General features: G+C 41.7%; 2 protein-coding genes across 14 annotated transcripts in view; one reads left to right on the top strand and one right to left on the bottom strand.

Moving 5' to 3' along the window:
• COLEC10 (collectin subfamily member 10) overlaps positions 1–16,606 on the bottom strand; it is a 450,751-nt gene that overhangs the window by 142,389 nt on the left and 291,756 nt on the right. The gene's annotated exons all lie outside the window — the stretch shown is intronic.
• TNFRSF11B (TNF receptor superfamily member 11b) overlaps positions 14,834–16,606 on the top strand; it is a 28,921-nt gene continuing 27,148 nt past the window's right edge. The window contains 1 exon segment of the mRNA XM_003481346.4: positions 14,834–15,072. Within this exon segment, the coding sequence (XP_003481394.3) occupies positions 15,043–15,072 (30 nt within the window). The 5' untranslated portion in view covers positions 14,834–15,042.

The raw sequence follows: 16,606 nt of genomic DNA on the forward strand, positions 1-16,606 counted from the left end.
GGTGTGTATTAACTTTAGCGGCAGATATATCCTGACTCCAGCCCTGATGATCATTTGTTGTGTGGGCTTGAGCAAGTTTTTGAGTCTCAGTTTCCTAATTTGGAAAACAGTTGTTATAAAATGTGATATTTCAGATAATGTGTGTGAAAAGACCCTGACTCAATAAATGGTACTTTTTATTACTTTTTATCATATTAATCAGTAACTTCTCAACTGAACTTTGGGTGATTTCCTGTTTGTTTGTTTTTTCATTTGTTTTGCTTTGTTTTGTTTTTATGGCTGCACCTGCAGATTATGGAAGTTTCCAGGCTAGGGGTCTAATCGGGGCTGCAGCCGCCACCTACACCATGGCCACAGCAACATCAGATCCAAGACACATCTGTGACCTAAGCTTCAGCTTGCTGCAATGCAGGATCTTTAACCCACTGAGTGAGGCCGGAAATCGAACCTTCATCGTCATGGATACTATGCCAGGTTCTTAACCTGCTGAGCCACAACAGGAGCTCCTTGATTGTTTATTTTAACTGTTGGACCCCTGCCTTGATTTGCCAGTTCTAGGCTTTTTTCTCCCCCTCTATGACCTCCCATAGCACTCTGTGTTCATCTTTTGTACCTTCTGTTTCAATTCGTCACGTGTTTCTCTTCCCCACTAGATTATAAAGTCCTCAAACATATGAAGGCTGACTTATTCATATCCATCCTATCCAGCATGCAGTGCTCGGCACCTAAAAGGTTCTAATAATATTTATTTAACTGAATCTAAGAACAAATATGTTGGATAAAGGGTTTTCCAGGTAAAGAAAAAATTTTTAGAAAAGCCGTGGTGATGACTGCATTGGGGATCCATTCATTCACTTGACAAAACTTCTCTAGAGTGTTAACTGGCAATAGATTCAGAGACGACTGCGGCTCCTTGAAGTACATGGGGCCATCCCGTGGAATGAGTAGACCAGAACTCATCTTGGGCTTTCCCCATCATGCTCCTTTCAGTTTGATTTGGATGTGCTGCTCCAGAGGTCCCTTCCCAGTAAGCTGCTAACTTTATAAGGTTCCAAAGTGATGGCACATGTTTCTCAACACTTTTTTTATGAGTGCCAGAATTTACACCCACCACTGCCCCGTTGGAGAACAGTCTTTTAGGTAATGCAAAACAACAGGGGGATGACTGGTTCCCTTGCCTCCTTTAGACAAGGACGCCTTGGAGAGCATGAGCTCACCTATAAGCCCACGAGCTGACACATCAACCTGCAAAGTCACTTCCTTGAAAATGACTTCACTTTTTTCATTACTTAAGAACCGAGTGAGGAATTAAAAAATATGTCCAAAACCAAACTCCCCACTGAAATGTTGAGGTCTCTCTATGCAAAAATAACCTCCTGGCTCTGCAGGTCAAGAAACCATTAGAAAGAAATCATCTCAGCTGCCCAAAGATGGTCTCGAGACCAACCACGCTGGCACCAAAGCCAACACCACATTGATGCAAATGGGTAACCAGCCAGAAAAGGTAGAGCTCCCAGCATCAGGCTCTCCCTGCTCCTCCAGCCTGGGACTGAAGGGAGTGGAAAATGGAAGGAGAGGAAGACAGGCGAAAAATTCAAAGTGCAACATGTCCCATAGCCAAGTCAGCCATGGCAGTCCTGTCATGCTGCTGGCCAGTTTCTGCACCACAGAGATATAGCCAAACTCTGTAGCAGATGAGCCACTTGTAATCTTCCATCTTGGCACCTGCCCATGGGCCTTAACTAATCAGACAAGGAACAGTTCTGATAATAGCCGAAAATACCCTTAATCTACAGAAGCTTACTGTCAAAGGCTGGATACTAGCTTGAACTGAGTTAAGCAGAAACAGCTAGCAAAATATAATGAAGTGTGGAAGTTTTGAAAGAATATAGAGTTCAAGCTCCTGCTTTAATTTTGAGTCTATTTCTTGCTAACGTTGCTGCCTTCGACTGGTCACTGGTCCTCTCTAAGTGCTACTTTCTTAATTTTCTAATAGCAATATCAATTATATTTTAAGCTATTTACCTGTAAGTTATTTGTCAAAGATCAAATGGTTAAATAATCTCATGATATTTTGTTGACTTAAAAGTACTGTATAAATGTTGGATTGTGTCTTATGGCTTAAATAATAAAATAAGGGAGTTCCCGTTGTGGCACAGCAGAAATGAATCCAATGAGTATCCATGAGGATGCACGCTAGATATCTGGCCTTGCTCGTGGGTAGGGGAACCAGTGTTGCCGTGAACTGTGGTGTAGGTCACAGACAGGGCTCGGATCTGGCATGGCTGTGGCTGTGGCATAGGCCAGCAGCTACAGCTCCAATTCGACCTCTAGCCTGGGAACTTCCACATGCCATGGGTGAAGCCCCCCAAAAAGAAAAAATAAATAAAATAAAGCAAAATAAAATAAGAGGGAATATTTAATGTTAACATAAATACACACACACACAATAGAATAAGGACATCTTTCTTATTTATTTATGTTTTATTTCCCCAACACATTATTTTTTTTCTACTGTACACCACGGTGACATACACGTATACATTCTTTTTTCTCACATTATCATGCTCCATCATAAGTGACTACATAGTTCCCAGCGCTACACAGCAGGATCTCATTGCTAATCCATTCCAAAGGCAATTTCTGAATCTATTAAGCCCAAGCTCCCAGTCCATCCCACTCCCTCCCCGCCGCCTTGGCAACCACAAGTCTATTCTTCAAGTCCATGATTTTCTTTTCTGTGGAAAGGTTCATTTGTGCCATATATTAGAGTCCAGATATAAGTGATATCATACGGTATTTGTCTTTCTCTTTCTGACTTACTTCACTCAGTATGAGAGTCCCTAGTTCCATCCATGTTAATTTTGACGCAGTTTGGAACAAAAACAGATCTTGTTTCCAAACAAGTAGCTTTGCAGAGTAATCCACAGGGAGTCCATACTGTCCTGTCCCTTTCCTCCTAACTCTCTTTTAAGCATAAACAGGGAAATGTCTCTCTCTCTCTCTCTTTTTTTCTTTTTAGGGCCGCACCCATGGCATATGGAAGTTCCTAGGCTAGGGATCAAATTAGAGCTATAGCTGCCGTCCTACACCACACCCATGCTAGATCCAAGCTGTGTCTGTGACCCATGCTGCAGCTTGAGGCAACCCCAGATCCTTAACCCACTGAGTGAGGCCAGGGATTGAACCTGAATACTTATGGATACTAGGGGGGTTCTCAACCCACTGAGCCACGAAGGGAACTCTGAAATCTCTTGATTTTTCTGAGTTACTTTCAATGTATACAGTGTGGCTAGACAAATATGAGGCAGATAATGGTTCCTTTACGTTTTGGACTATCCTGCTTTAAGGACTCAATGAAATAAATGTGAAAAAGGTATTGCAAAAAGAAGAAAGTGGTTTACAGATGGTGGCTCAAGAATAGTTTTGATCATGCTCAAAACCCTTTTGAGCCCCCAGTGTCCATAAAGTAACAGTAGTGCCTGGCATTCAAAATCATCCACAATTATCTTTCAGCCTCTTCCTTCTCTGCTGCTATAGCACAGGTGACAAGGTCCTTTGTCACCTGTGCTACTCGCCTTCCCTCTGCTGGGACCATCCACCCTACAACACTCATTCTTCCACCACTACCACCAGCACGCACTTGCCTCTGGGCTTCCAGGAGGCTTGTTTTTCCTTCTTGGAATCAATTTCCTTCTCAAAACCTGCTTATTTTTCAAAGCCACTGTTTTTCAATAAGCCTTTCCAGGTAGCCCTACTCCTGTCAACTCATTTTAAATGAACCCTTCCTGCCCCCTAACCTCCTAAAGACTTCATGCTATACTTATATCATTATGCTTTCTGGCTTTCTGCAACACTTCCCTTCTGTATTTATTTTAAAGCATGTGTAATAGTATAAGCCAAGTTCTGATTGAGCAGGGTGATAAACTCCTAGAAGACAAGGAATACACCTAGACATCCATCCACCTTTGATAGGTTGGTATGTTTCTCTAGTGCTTAGCACAGGACTGAACACATGGCAAGCATTCTTGGATGCTTATGTCCAAGATGAATTGACCGCCATGGTTTTCTAGGAGATTTTCTGCTTTGAATATCGAGTTTATACATTTATTTATTTATTTATTTATGCTTTTTAGGGCCACACCCATGGCATATGGAAGTTCCCAGGCTAGGGGTCAATCAGAGCTGTAGCTGTTGGCCTATGCCACAGCCACAGCAATGCCAGATCTGAGTCATGTCCGCGACCAACACCACAGCTCACAGCAATGCCGGATCCTTAACCCACTGAGCGAGGTCATGGATTGAACCTGCATCCTCATGGATCCTAATCAGATTCGTTTCTGCTGAGCCACGAGGAGAACTCCCTCAAGTTTATTCCTTTAAATAGATAGTAACTGTATCATGAACAGTCTTTGATACTGTAAAACTTGAAACTATAAATTCAATGGCCTCCACAGCAGTGCCCATAAGGCACATGTTACAATCATTCTGAAGTCAATCTATCAGTGAGTTTGTTTACAGATAGGCCCTGATGTTTGTGGGGAGCGTACTGCTTGCCAGGCATTGTTCTGAGTGCCTTGCATATATTTTCCTATTTAATATTCAGAACAGTCCTCATAAATGAATACTCTTGTTAGCTTCTCCATCATATACATGGAAAAACTGAGACACAGAGAAAAGAAGGGACATAGAGGAAGGCATCAAGGATTCATATGCAAGGAGTGCAACCTTTGCACCAAAAGCCACACTCTGCTCTATCATTTTTCACCTAAAAGGGCCCCAAATGACTTGCCTACTTTTGCTACTAGACTTCCTGATCTTTAATCTATGCTACCTAAAACTTATCTTCCTTGAATTTAAAAGAAAGGCCACAAAAAAATCCCCTCTTCCACACTTCCCACTGTGCCTGCCCCTTGGGACTTCTGCTTTTGTGTTCCTTTCATCTCCCCAACATCTAACAACCACTAAAGAAGCAGCAGAGCTTCCTTCACATGTAAACCGTGGTAAGTACCAGGCTGTTTGGAACCCAAGGAGCTACTGAATCAGTCACTGTTTGCTGCTCCCTCTAACAAATATCTCTTTGAGATTCTAGAATGACTCAATCACACATCCCACACCTGCCAAGCAGAATCAGCTGCCTGAGATCTGAGCTGTTCTGGGAGTACATAATGTCAAAGGGCGAGCCCATTTATAGACTTGGTTAGTACAGTGATGCACTAGTGAGAGAAAACAACCCTCATTTATACAACATTGAAAACTCAGGATGGGTAACCTAGACAAGAACCCAGGAAATATAAATATTGAAACATGACAAATGATGATACAACAATATTATTACTAACCAAGGTACAAACATCACTTTAAAATGGAGCTGCAAAATGTTTCATCATATTCCAAATCAGTTTCCCTACTGGAGTCATAGGCCATGACTTCTGAAATTGAATGCAAAATTTATGTGAGTTTACATATTTTTTTGGCTAGAAGACCCACAGCTCTCACGAATTTGAAAGCCCCAACCATGAGGCTTTCTCCTGCCAAGAAAGAGTTCCTGCTGTGCAATGAATTGCATTAGAATCACTAAGTCATTATGTCTAGGACCAGTTTTGGGTTCCACTGTACAAAACCCTCCCAAAGGGTTTACAAGTGCAAGTTTGTGCTTACCTCTACTGCAACTCCTCCTAGCAGAAGCAATACATCCTTTGAGAGAAAAAAAATCATAGCACAAATTATGTCCTTCCTCCTAGGACCCAAAAGGTGACCTTGACTATTCTCAGGTCTCTGCCTAATTCTTACTGACTGCCACATGGTGCTTACACAAATATCAACCTTCAAAGGCCATTTCACGTACCTGAGGAGGAACTGTAGTGACAGAACTGGGGCTGCTTTTCATTTACACATTATTTATATTCCTCCAGAGTCAAACCCCATCCTTTCTCTCCTACCATAGTCTAAACTATCCCCTGTATACAACTCTTTTCTCGGCCATTCCCTTGTTCTAGATTTCCATTAGTATGTCTGTAATTTATTTTAAAATATTTTGGCACAGTGTGGTTTTATACACACAATTAGTCATGTTAATCTACCTTGTACAGGTAGACAGCTGACTTACCTAGAATTCCCACTTTTCAGAAGGTGAATTAACATTTCATCAGAAGGTCCAGATACCAAGAATTCAGCCCTGTCCATCTTCCAGCAACACTAGAGACCTTGTTACTTAGTATAATGGTGGTAAAATGGGCTATAATTGGTGAAATTATGCATAGTCAAGGCCCAGATTGGCTAAAGCATGCATTCTCAATGGGAGCTACATATTCCACAAATGGCAAAATTTGTTTGGTTGGGGAGGGCACAAAAAAGTCTGAAATACTGCAGGGGTTTCATGTTCTTCCAAAGCATACCCTTATCTGAGAATATCTTATGGCTTAGTATTCAATTTCTCTTCTTAAATTAAGTTAATTTGACTGAAAAATTTCACCTTTGGGGGGAATAATAAAAAAAATATAGGGACATATAGGTAAAACATTTTAGCATCCTTGTAAAACTACAAAATGTGGCCAATTCTTTGTCTTTCATTTTAGGATCAATGAGTATGTTAGCTCTGGGCTGGTTATGTGTGACCTGTATTATGTTGAGGTACATTCCTTTTATACCTAATTTGCTGAGAGTTCTTATAAAAGGATGTTGAATTTTGTCAAATGTTTTTTTCTATTGAAATGATCACATAATTTTATCCCTCATTTTTTTCACGCCTTGTATCATACTCATTCATTTGCATATGTTGAACCATCCCTGCATCCAGTGATAAATCCCTCTTAATGATGGTGTATGATCCTTTAAGTGCTGTTGAATTTAGTCTGCTAGCATTTTTGTTGAGGATTTTTGCATCTATGTTTATCTTTTCTTGTAATGTCCTTATTTGGCTTTGATATCAGGATGATGCTGATCTCAAGTTTCACAGTATTCCCTTCTCTTCAGTTTTTTGGAAGAGTTTGAGAAGAACTGGTATTAAATTTTTCTTTTTGGAGTTCCCGTGTGGCTCAGTGGTTAACGAATCTGACTAGGAACTGTGAGGTTGTGGGTTCTATCCCTGGCCTTGCTCAGTGGGTAAAGGATCCAGTGTTGCCGTGAGCTGTGGTGTAGGTCGCACATGCAGCTCGGATCTGGTGTTGCTGTGGCTCTGGTGTAGGCTGGCAGCTACAGCTCCATTTATACCCCTAGCCTGGGAAACTCCATGTGCCATGGGTATGGCCCTAGAAAAGACAAAAAAAAAAAAATTTTTTTTTCTTTTATTTGGTAGAATTCACTTGTGAAGTCATTTGGTCCTGGGTTTTTATTGTTGGAAGATTTTTGATTACTAATTTAATTCCCTTTTGTGTAATTGGTTTATTCAGATTTGCTATCTCTTCTTGATTTTAGTCTTAATAGTTCACATGTTTCCGAAAAAATGTTCCATTTCTTCAATATTGTCCAGTTTGGCAGCATATCGTTGCTCGTGGTAGCCACTTATGATTATTTGCATTTCTTTGATATCAGTTGTTATATTCATCAGTGAAAAGTTAAAAGCCTTTCCAAAGATCAGAAACACTTCTATTCAACACAGTACTGGAAGTCTTAGCCACAACAACAGGCATTCAAATTGGAAAGGAAAGTAAAATGATCTCTGCAGATGACATGACCCTATAGACACAGCACCCTAAAGACCCCACCAAATAGCTATTAGAACTAATTAATGAATTCAGTGAAGTTGCAAGATACAAATTCAGCACACAGAAATCAGTTGTACGTCTACACACTAACACTAAATTATCTGAAACAGAAATGAGGAAAGAAATCTCCCTTACAATAGCATCATCAACAACAAAATATTTAGAAATCAAATATTTTTAGTATCAATATCTTAGATTTAATCCCTGAACTGTCTTGTTTTCTTTCTCTTTTCTAGGAAGACTTGTTTGCCTGATGGAGGCATTGTTGCTACATTCTGCCACTGGACACTGCCTAGTATGGCCCTATCCACCTCTGGGGGTACATAGGGTTTAAATCTCCCTCTTATTCCCTTAGCTTTAGCCCACTAACATTTTTCATCAGGGTTACCACACTTGCTCTTTGCTCAACATGGAAGGCTTTGACCCCACTTTCAGGAATAGGCAACGACTTCATCATTCCATTGTCCAATCAGAAGCTGCTCCTTTAGAGAATCTTGCCTTAAGAAATTCAGCTAAAGCAGCCCCTTTTAGGCATGCACCATTATGATAACTTGTATTATGGACTTCAACCCTCTTATCACTCTCTGAAACTGGCTTATCATCAGCCAAAGAAATCATTTCCTGCTTTATTTCATTGCTCTCTCTCCCCGACCTGACTGAAAGTTTCAGAAGCGTGGTAACTATTTCAGTCTATAACTGAGGGTACTGTGTCTGGCACCTACTAGGTACTATATACTTTATCATTTATTTATTTGTTGAACAAATAAGTAATAAAGTACTCTTTTGTACTGAAAGCAGTTATGCTAATAGTATCCCTTCCGCTGAACATCAAATAATTTCATTCCCGTCTTTAGGCCAGTATTCACCTAAAGATGCTCCTTTAGGTTAAGCCTTTTCTAGGCAAACTCTTGTTTCAGGAAGCAAATCTCTCTTGCAGATCAGATTCTCTGAAAATCATCTCACAAAAACCTTTGTTTCTAAAGGTTCCTTTTAGTGAAGGGGGGGAATTTTCCTAGGTAGATGCATCTAGTTGATTACTAAGAAATAAAGTTCTTATCCACCATATTTTCATCAGCCAGGTGCATAAAAATTGCCTGGTGGTATGGGAGGGGGGAGTCTTCCAATTGACACTAGAGATGACAAAATTCCCTGACGGACTTTTGAAGAGGAAACGCTAAGTGGGCATGCTGTATTTTCTAATACTCTTCTGATACGAAGATATCAGATATATTTGTTCAGAAGCCTTCAGGTGAGTGGTGGTTCAGGACATGCATCCCTGTTTAATTAAGGAACCCATTTCTTGGGACTGAGTAGATTAGATGGTTATCTGAGTTTTCAAGAAACGCCAACTGGAGTGACTGGAGCTACTGGCAGGCAAGGTCACAATGTTCATAAGCAAGGAGTTAGAGCTCTTCCTCTAGCTGCAGAGGAACAACAGGCACTGTGTTTTAGTCTATTGGGATGCTTTATTCCTTTTTCCCAACTGCCTCATTTAGAGGTATCATGAATTTGGCACCATCCTTGACACAAATTTCAAAGAGAAAACTGCGATGTGTGTTGCATGTGGAGAAAGCCTTGTTATATGTTTTCCTCTGTTCAAGGTGGCAGTGTATACTACGCTATTTAATGTAATCGAGCTCTTCTACTAAGAACCTTTATCAAAGAATATGCAGGATTTCCTCCCTGCTGGTAGCTTACCAACCTTAAACAGTCAGAGAAACTAGAATCTGCAAATGAGTGATGCATTTTAGAAGGTAAGGTAGGCAGAGAGTTAACTAGGGAGGCTATTTTTATTAGATTGAAAGAAGCTAAAATAGAGTCCAGAAAGAGGATAAAAGGAATTTTGAGGGAGAGAAAAAGTGTCACTTTACATTTATATATTCATAACATTTATCATGCACTCTAGCAGGTACTGCAAAAGCCTAGACTCCTTGAAAATTAAGAATGAGATTATAGGTCCTGAAAGAGGGGAGTAGAATCATGCTGCTATAGATTGAATTACGTCCCCTCCCCCAAATTCATATGTTGAGGTCCTAATCCCCAATGTGACTATATCTGGTGCTAGGGCTTTTAGGAGGGAAAGAGGTTAAACGAAGTCATAAGAGTAGGGTTCTAATCTGATAGGATTCCTAGCTTTATTAGAAGAGGGGGAGAGATCTCTCTCTCTCTCTGAACACACATGAAGAAGAGGTCATCTAGCACCCAGTGAGACGGTTGTGTGCTTTTACCAACCTAAAAGCCAGAAGAGGAGTTACCAGGAGCTGGCACCCCAATCTCAGACTTTCAGCCTCTAGAGCTGTGCGAAAATAAGAATCTGCTATTTAAGCCATGCGGTCCATGGTATTTTGATATGGCAGCCCAAGCTGATGAAGACAAATGTTCCTTCTTCTACTTCTCTTGGTGGGCTGAAAGAAAGTGCTAAGCCCTGAATCTTAACTGAGGCAGACTTCTTTACAAAACTTGGAAGACCAGCCTTCACACTTAAAAAAGGCAGGGCTCCTTCCAGTGCTATGTGACATGGGTTACAGAGAGTAGTATTCACTTATTTCATGGATACTAATCAGATTCATTAACCACTGAGCCACGATGGGAACTCCCCCACATTATTTTTAACAGAAAAAAATGGTGGAAGCAGTTGAATTGTCCATCAGTAGAAGCACTAGTTAAATAAATTATGATACAGTCATGCACTAGAATATGTTATTGCCATGAAAAAGAATGAGGCACTTCTACATATGTTTGTATCCATCCTCAGTCTGTTTACCCTCACAAACCATCCCTTGTACCCCTAGGTGTCTCCCCGTTCTTCTCTGTATCATAGTATCCATGAGGACCTGGGTTTGATCCCTGGCCTTGCTCAGTGGGTTAAGAATCTGGCATTGCCGTGAGCTGTGGTGTAGGTCACAGATACAGCTCAGATCCCGCGTTGCTATGGCTGTGGTGTAGGCCAACAGCTATAGCTCTGATTCGACCCACAGCCTGGGAACCTCCACATACCGTGAGTGTGGCCCTAAAAAGACAAAATAAATAAGTGCAAAGAGTACTCAGGTGCTCATTTTTGCACATGTAAGTGTATGGACATTTTAAGGATAAAGCTTTGAAATGTAATTGGGACATCTTGTCCTCCCAGCCCAAGGTCTATCCCTTCTACCTTATCTTCTCACCACTAGTAAACATACTCAGTTTACAGAGACGTGGTTTAGAATCAGACCGCCTCAGGTGCTCCTCATGTAACATTTTGCTACATGGAGCACACACATGTTTGTACTTACATATTTGTGTGATTATTTGAATGAATGATTGACAATGCTGGCATCATACCACCACTGAGTGGAGAACCATAACTAGCATGTACTGATCCCTGGTTCAACACTTCCAAATCCTTAAGCCACAGATGACTTACTTAAGCAGAAAACACTTCAGAAAACAAATAAACAAAAAGCGGGGGGGTGGGGGTGGGGAGAAGCAAGCACTGGCTATATATAACCTTACCTTTCTGCACATTATTTTTTAAAGCAAATACATATCTATTTCTGCACAGAGCCTCTAATACCTTAAAAGTCAGCTCGGTCTAGAATATTAACAGTTCAAATTGTGTTTGTTAATGAAGAAAGTGGCAAACATTGATAAAAGAAAACCAACAGGCACATTTCCCCTCTTTTCTTTCTCCTGTGAAATCAGAAAATGATTTGTTTTAATACCAATGAAATAACAAGGAATATATTTTTGTTCTTCTGGTTAATAACCTTTCATAGACATAACCTCAGAACTTGTATTTCAGTTTTCAGGTGTGACATCAAGCATTCCATCGGTCCCTTCAGAGCCCACTGTATGCCTGCAGGACCTAAATCAATCCCTGTCCTGCATTTCAGGCATCTCCACTGTGATGAAGATTATAAACAGGCTTCTGTACCAGGAACTTTGCTGCTGAGCTGAAGAGAGGAAGTGTCTTCCTTGTGGGGGTTCCCAATATTCAGGTACCATTTCTTTAAGCTGTGGCAACGGTTGATAGGGAGGCAGGGACAATCAGAAATATGGGTGGTAGGAGTTCCCGTCGTGGCGCAGTGGTTAACGAATCCGACTAGGAACCATGAGGTTGTAGGTTCGGTCCCTGCCCTTGCTCAGTGGGTTAACGATCCGGCGTTGCCGTGACTCTGGTGTAGGCTGGCGGCTACAGCTCTGATTAGACCCCTAGCCTGGGAACCTCCCTAGAAAAGGCAAAAAGACCAAAAAAAAAAAAAAAAAGAAAGAAATATGGGTGGTAAAGATGTGTGTGGGGCCAAACTCAAAAGAGTTCAGGGAAGACAAGATGAGGGTTATCTGATGTGTCACCTAGAAAGTTAGCATTGCACGGCCCTGGTGCCCAGAAACAGAAGGTTAAATTTATGGGACACTCTGTTTAATGTCACCGATGGCCCCTGCTAGTGGAGGATCTGTCACGGGAAGATGGATATAGTCTGCCAAAGGAGTGTTCAGACATCTCCCTTCCGACTCAGTCCTGAATTCCCAGGTCCATTCCCATCCAGGCTTAAGATGAACTTGGATTCCAAGAGTCCAGGGCCTGCTGCTCACTGCAGTGGGTCACATGGGAAGACCCAGGGGGACTGGCCAGATTGCTCCAGGAATAGAACAAATGACATGACTGATAACTTGGAGTGTCTATTTCCTGTCAGTGGGTGATTAATAAACAGCCCACAGTCAGGCCCTGAAATGCACAGTCAATATACAGTCTGTTTTGTGACTTTCGATAAATGGTGCCCTGGCTTTTCTCAAGATGACAGCTAATTACACCTCCTCTCTCTCTCTCAATCCCTCTCTCTTTCACACACACACACACACACACACACACACACACACACACACACACGCACGCACACGCACACATGGCATGCACCTATGTACCAACCACCACTACCACTATTGCTATTATTTATCAAATAGTTGCAGGGAGGCAAGATGCTGAGCTAAAAGTTTCAAGGAATATCACAGCAAAATATCTGATTCCTGCTCTCAGGAGCTTATAATCCAGACTCACCTTGTGCTTGTATAAATGTCTCTAAGAGCACCTCGATAATAACAAGGATGCTAACTAGCAGTGGGCACTTCCTATGAGCTACACATTATGTCAAGTGCTTTACTTGTTTTATTGAATTTAATCCTCATAATAACCTTACAATCCTCTGAGGTTTGGATGGTTTTTATCCTCACTGTACCAAAAAGAAACCCAACAGAAACACAAATAGGTTAGTTAAAACTTGCCTGAGGTCACAGAGCCAGGATGCAGTGGGTTTCAAGTCTAGGAGTTTGGCTCTATTCCCCTAGAACAATAATGGCTGTAATGCAGTAAATATTTCCTATGCACCAGGCACTGTGCTAAATCACCTTACATGCATTACTTTATTTAATGCTCACACTTAGGGATTACTCTCATTTAGGTAATACTTTTTAAAAGGTCTTCATTTGCTCCTTCCTACATTTCCATAATAGAAGTACTATTTCTATCTGCCAGATGAGGACACTGAGGCTTAGAGAGTCATACAACTTTCTCAGGGTTAACACCGCGGGACTCTATCCATGACCGATTTTCTCCAAGGTTTATCTCCTGCATATTGGTATTATGCAAGAGTTCAAGAAAAATGCCTTCAAATAATATCCCAGACAAGCATTACCCTAAAAAAGACAAAAATACTGTCATTTATCTAGTGCTTTACCACTAACATTCAAATTTACGTGAGTCCCGTGCCAGTCTAGGTGCTAGCAGATCAGGTTGCAGATGTCAAAGCTGAATGAAGTTCGAGCGCTGAGGGGCAGGTCTGGAGTCGTACCATTTTGTCCCCAATCATTGACCTTCACTCATTCACTAGTTTACTTAGGAAACCACCATGCTGTGGAGAAATAAAACTGAACAAGACCCTTGGCCTTTAGCAATTCACAGGCAGAGCAGAAGAGCTGAATTCTTTCTCTCTAAATATTTTCTACTCTGTCTACAGATCCACTTTGACTTCTTGGTAGAAAGACGTTGGCTTGAAAGGGCAGATACTCTGATCCCTACTGGTGACACTTGCCCCTGAGGACTGCTCTCCTGATTCTCTTCACCTACTTCTCCTTAAATTCCAGTGAAAAGCAGAAATTGACCTTCTCAGGAGACAGAACCCAACATTTGGCCCTGATGGAGAGGCCAGAGCTGCAATGACTTTTTTTTCAGCATCTGTAAGCAAAGAGTTCTGGCAGCAACCTGAGAACAAATCAGCAAACTGCAGGATCTCAGAATGGTCTACACTTTGGAAGGCATCCAGCCCAACTTTCAGATAAGCAGCTTGTGGCAGTGGATGAGGAAGGTAAGAATCCTTGATGCAAAGCAATATCCTTCAGCCAACAGCTTGAGGGCAGTGGAAAGATCTCCAAGAAGCAACTCTAGAAGTTCAGAAGAGGAGACACTAAGGTACCAACAACCCTTTGATCATGATGATGTTGATGAAGACAACATCAGCCAAGGTATCCCAGAGCCTGGAAAGTTTTTCCTGCCCTAGGCAGGAAGTTTTTCCTATGCTGATTCTCTCTGATTCTAAGTACCTCAAATAATAAAAAGTGAATGGGAAAAATCTTGAGCCTGAGAACCAAACAGATGTTAAGTTAGAGAAGTTCCTGCTATTGGTCTAGGCATCCTTGGAGATTAATGATTGCAAATTCCCCAGAACAGTGCTCTGAGACAGTGCAGTGCATGAATAGGAATGCTTGTTACAGGAGCTCTCAGAACCCGCGGAGAAGGGGGTCAGACAAAAGTGGGATACAGTGTCTGGGACGCAAGGCAGGCTATGCCTGGATGGATCTTGGACCTGGATCGGATCCTCGGGTGGAGGAGCCCGGCACAGCGTGCCGCCCAGCTCTCCTACCGCCGGTCGCGGCTGCCAGGAGGCCGGCTGCTGGCGGGAAGGGGCCAGGAAACCTCAGAGCCAGCCGCGCGGAGACAGCAGCCGCCTTGTTTCTCAGCCCAGTAGCTTTTTTTTTTTTTTTTTTCTCCCTGGGCCCAGACATCCCCGCCCCACCCCCTACTCCCACCTCTCCGGTGCTGCTTTCGTCCGTGGCTCAGAAAGTGTTAACCCCAGAGCTTTTTGCACCCCACCCCCACCCCCCCCGCTCCCGCCCAAGGTTCCTAAAAAAGAAAGGTGTAAAGTTTGGTCCAGATAGGGAATGAATGATCAAAGCCAAGCCGATACTTCCTGTTGCCAGGACACTATATATAACGTGATGAGTGCACGGGCTGCAGAGAAGCACCAGAGCGCTCGCCCAGCCGCCGCCACCGCCTCCCAGCGCCTGAGGTTTCCCGGGGACCACAATGAACAAGCTGCTGTGCTGTGCGCTCGTGGTAAGTCCCTGCCCCGGGGACGCGGACGTCGGTGCCCTGGGCGCCCAGGGAAGTTGCCTGCCTTCCGCTCTCCCGACCTCCCCGCGGACTGACGGAGACTAAGCTCAACTCGCTCCCTGTCCCAGGAGAGATTAGGGATCAGGTTGGAACTGGAGACACCTTTCAAGCTGATGGTGCTTTTCCTAGGTGTCCCTTTACACTAGAAAATTTCTGCTGGATTTATGGAAAAGACAGAGGTTGTCTGGATCTTTTTTATTTGAGAGATTTTTTTTTATCCTAAAATTGAATTTATTGTCTTTCTTCATCTCAGACGGTTTATGTCATTTTTGCTTAGTTTACTTGGGCGTTAGTAGTAGCAGTAGTATTAGGAGCAATAAAGTGGTCCCTAGAATCAGAATAAGTTGGAAGATGTCAGTTTTCTTTAAACTATTGTAATTAGAGTAAAATTTGGATGCAGTAAATTGATATGATACATCATCAGGTTCATTCCCCATTTAAACAAATGCTATGGGAAGTTCTGGATAATTGGCACCACACAAAAGATCACACACACAGACATGCGCACTTGTGTGCACGCGCGCGCGCGCGCGCGCGCGCACACACACACACACACACACTTCTATACTGTGCATTTTAACATTGTAATAATATTTTATTATTAAAATGGGTGATTTCAGTTTTCAAATTCAATATTATGTGGAAAATATTGGTGAGATAAATGTTAATTGTTCCAAAATATATTTAAATAATTGAGATTTAGCACTAAGTAGGGCTAAAAGTTATGTTTAACATAGAATTTGGAAAAGAAAATGGATGTTTAACATCCGTTTCCATTGCTATATCTCTCTAACTTAGCTTCTGGGTTTTTTTTGGATTTAAATTTCAACTAATCAAGTTAAGATTTGTACACAGATTATTCTAAGACCAATGACTTATTTTCTTTATATCACTAGAGTGTGGAATACATTAAGATATGAGTCAGACATTCATGAAAGGATAGGAAAATCCATATTTAAGCCACATATGTGTTTTGAAAGTGTTGCAGTAACTGCTTGAATTTCATTGTCCAATCTGCAAAGAGTGAATGGAAGGCTAGGAGGTCTTCCAGTTGGTTTCTGGGATACACAAACATAGTAAGTAAATAAACAGCAAAGTACCTAAAGAAAAGGTAGAGTAATAGGTATGCGAATCTTAGCTACTAGTACATATATGTATATATGTACATATACAGTGTATATATTTTATATGTGATATAAAATAACTCCACCAATATGGATAGTATGGAGAACCTTTTAAAAAGTGAACCTTTTTTAAAAAAGTGAACCTTTTTAAAAACATGACGCATATAGAGAATTGCACAAATCACAAGTGCCTAATGAAGTTTCTCAAAGTGAACACTTATGAGTCACTCAGATCAAACAACACTACAAGACCAGCACCCCAGAAGCTTACCTGGCTTCCTCCCTGTGATTACTATGTTCATGGCCAGAGGAATCCAACACCATAGATGAGTTTTGCTGGTATATGAACTTTA

This window comes from Sus scrofa, chromosome 4, assembly GCF_000003025.6.
Source record: "Sus scrofa isolate TJ Tabasco breed Duroc chromosome 4, Sscrofa11.1, whole genome shotgun sequence".
Taxonomy (NCBI): Eukaryota; Metazoa; Chordata; class Mammalia; order Artiodactyla; family Suidae; genus Sus; species Sus scrofa.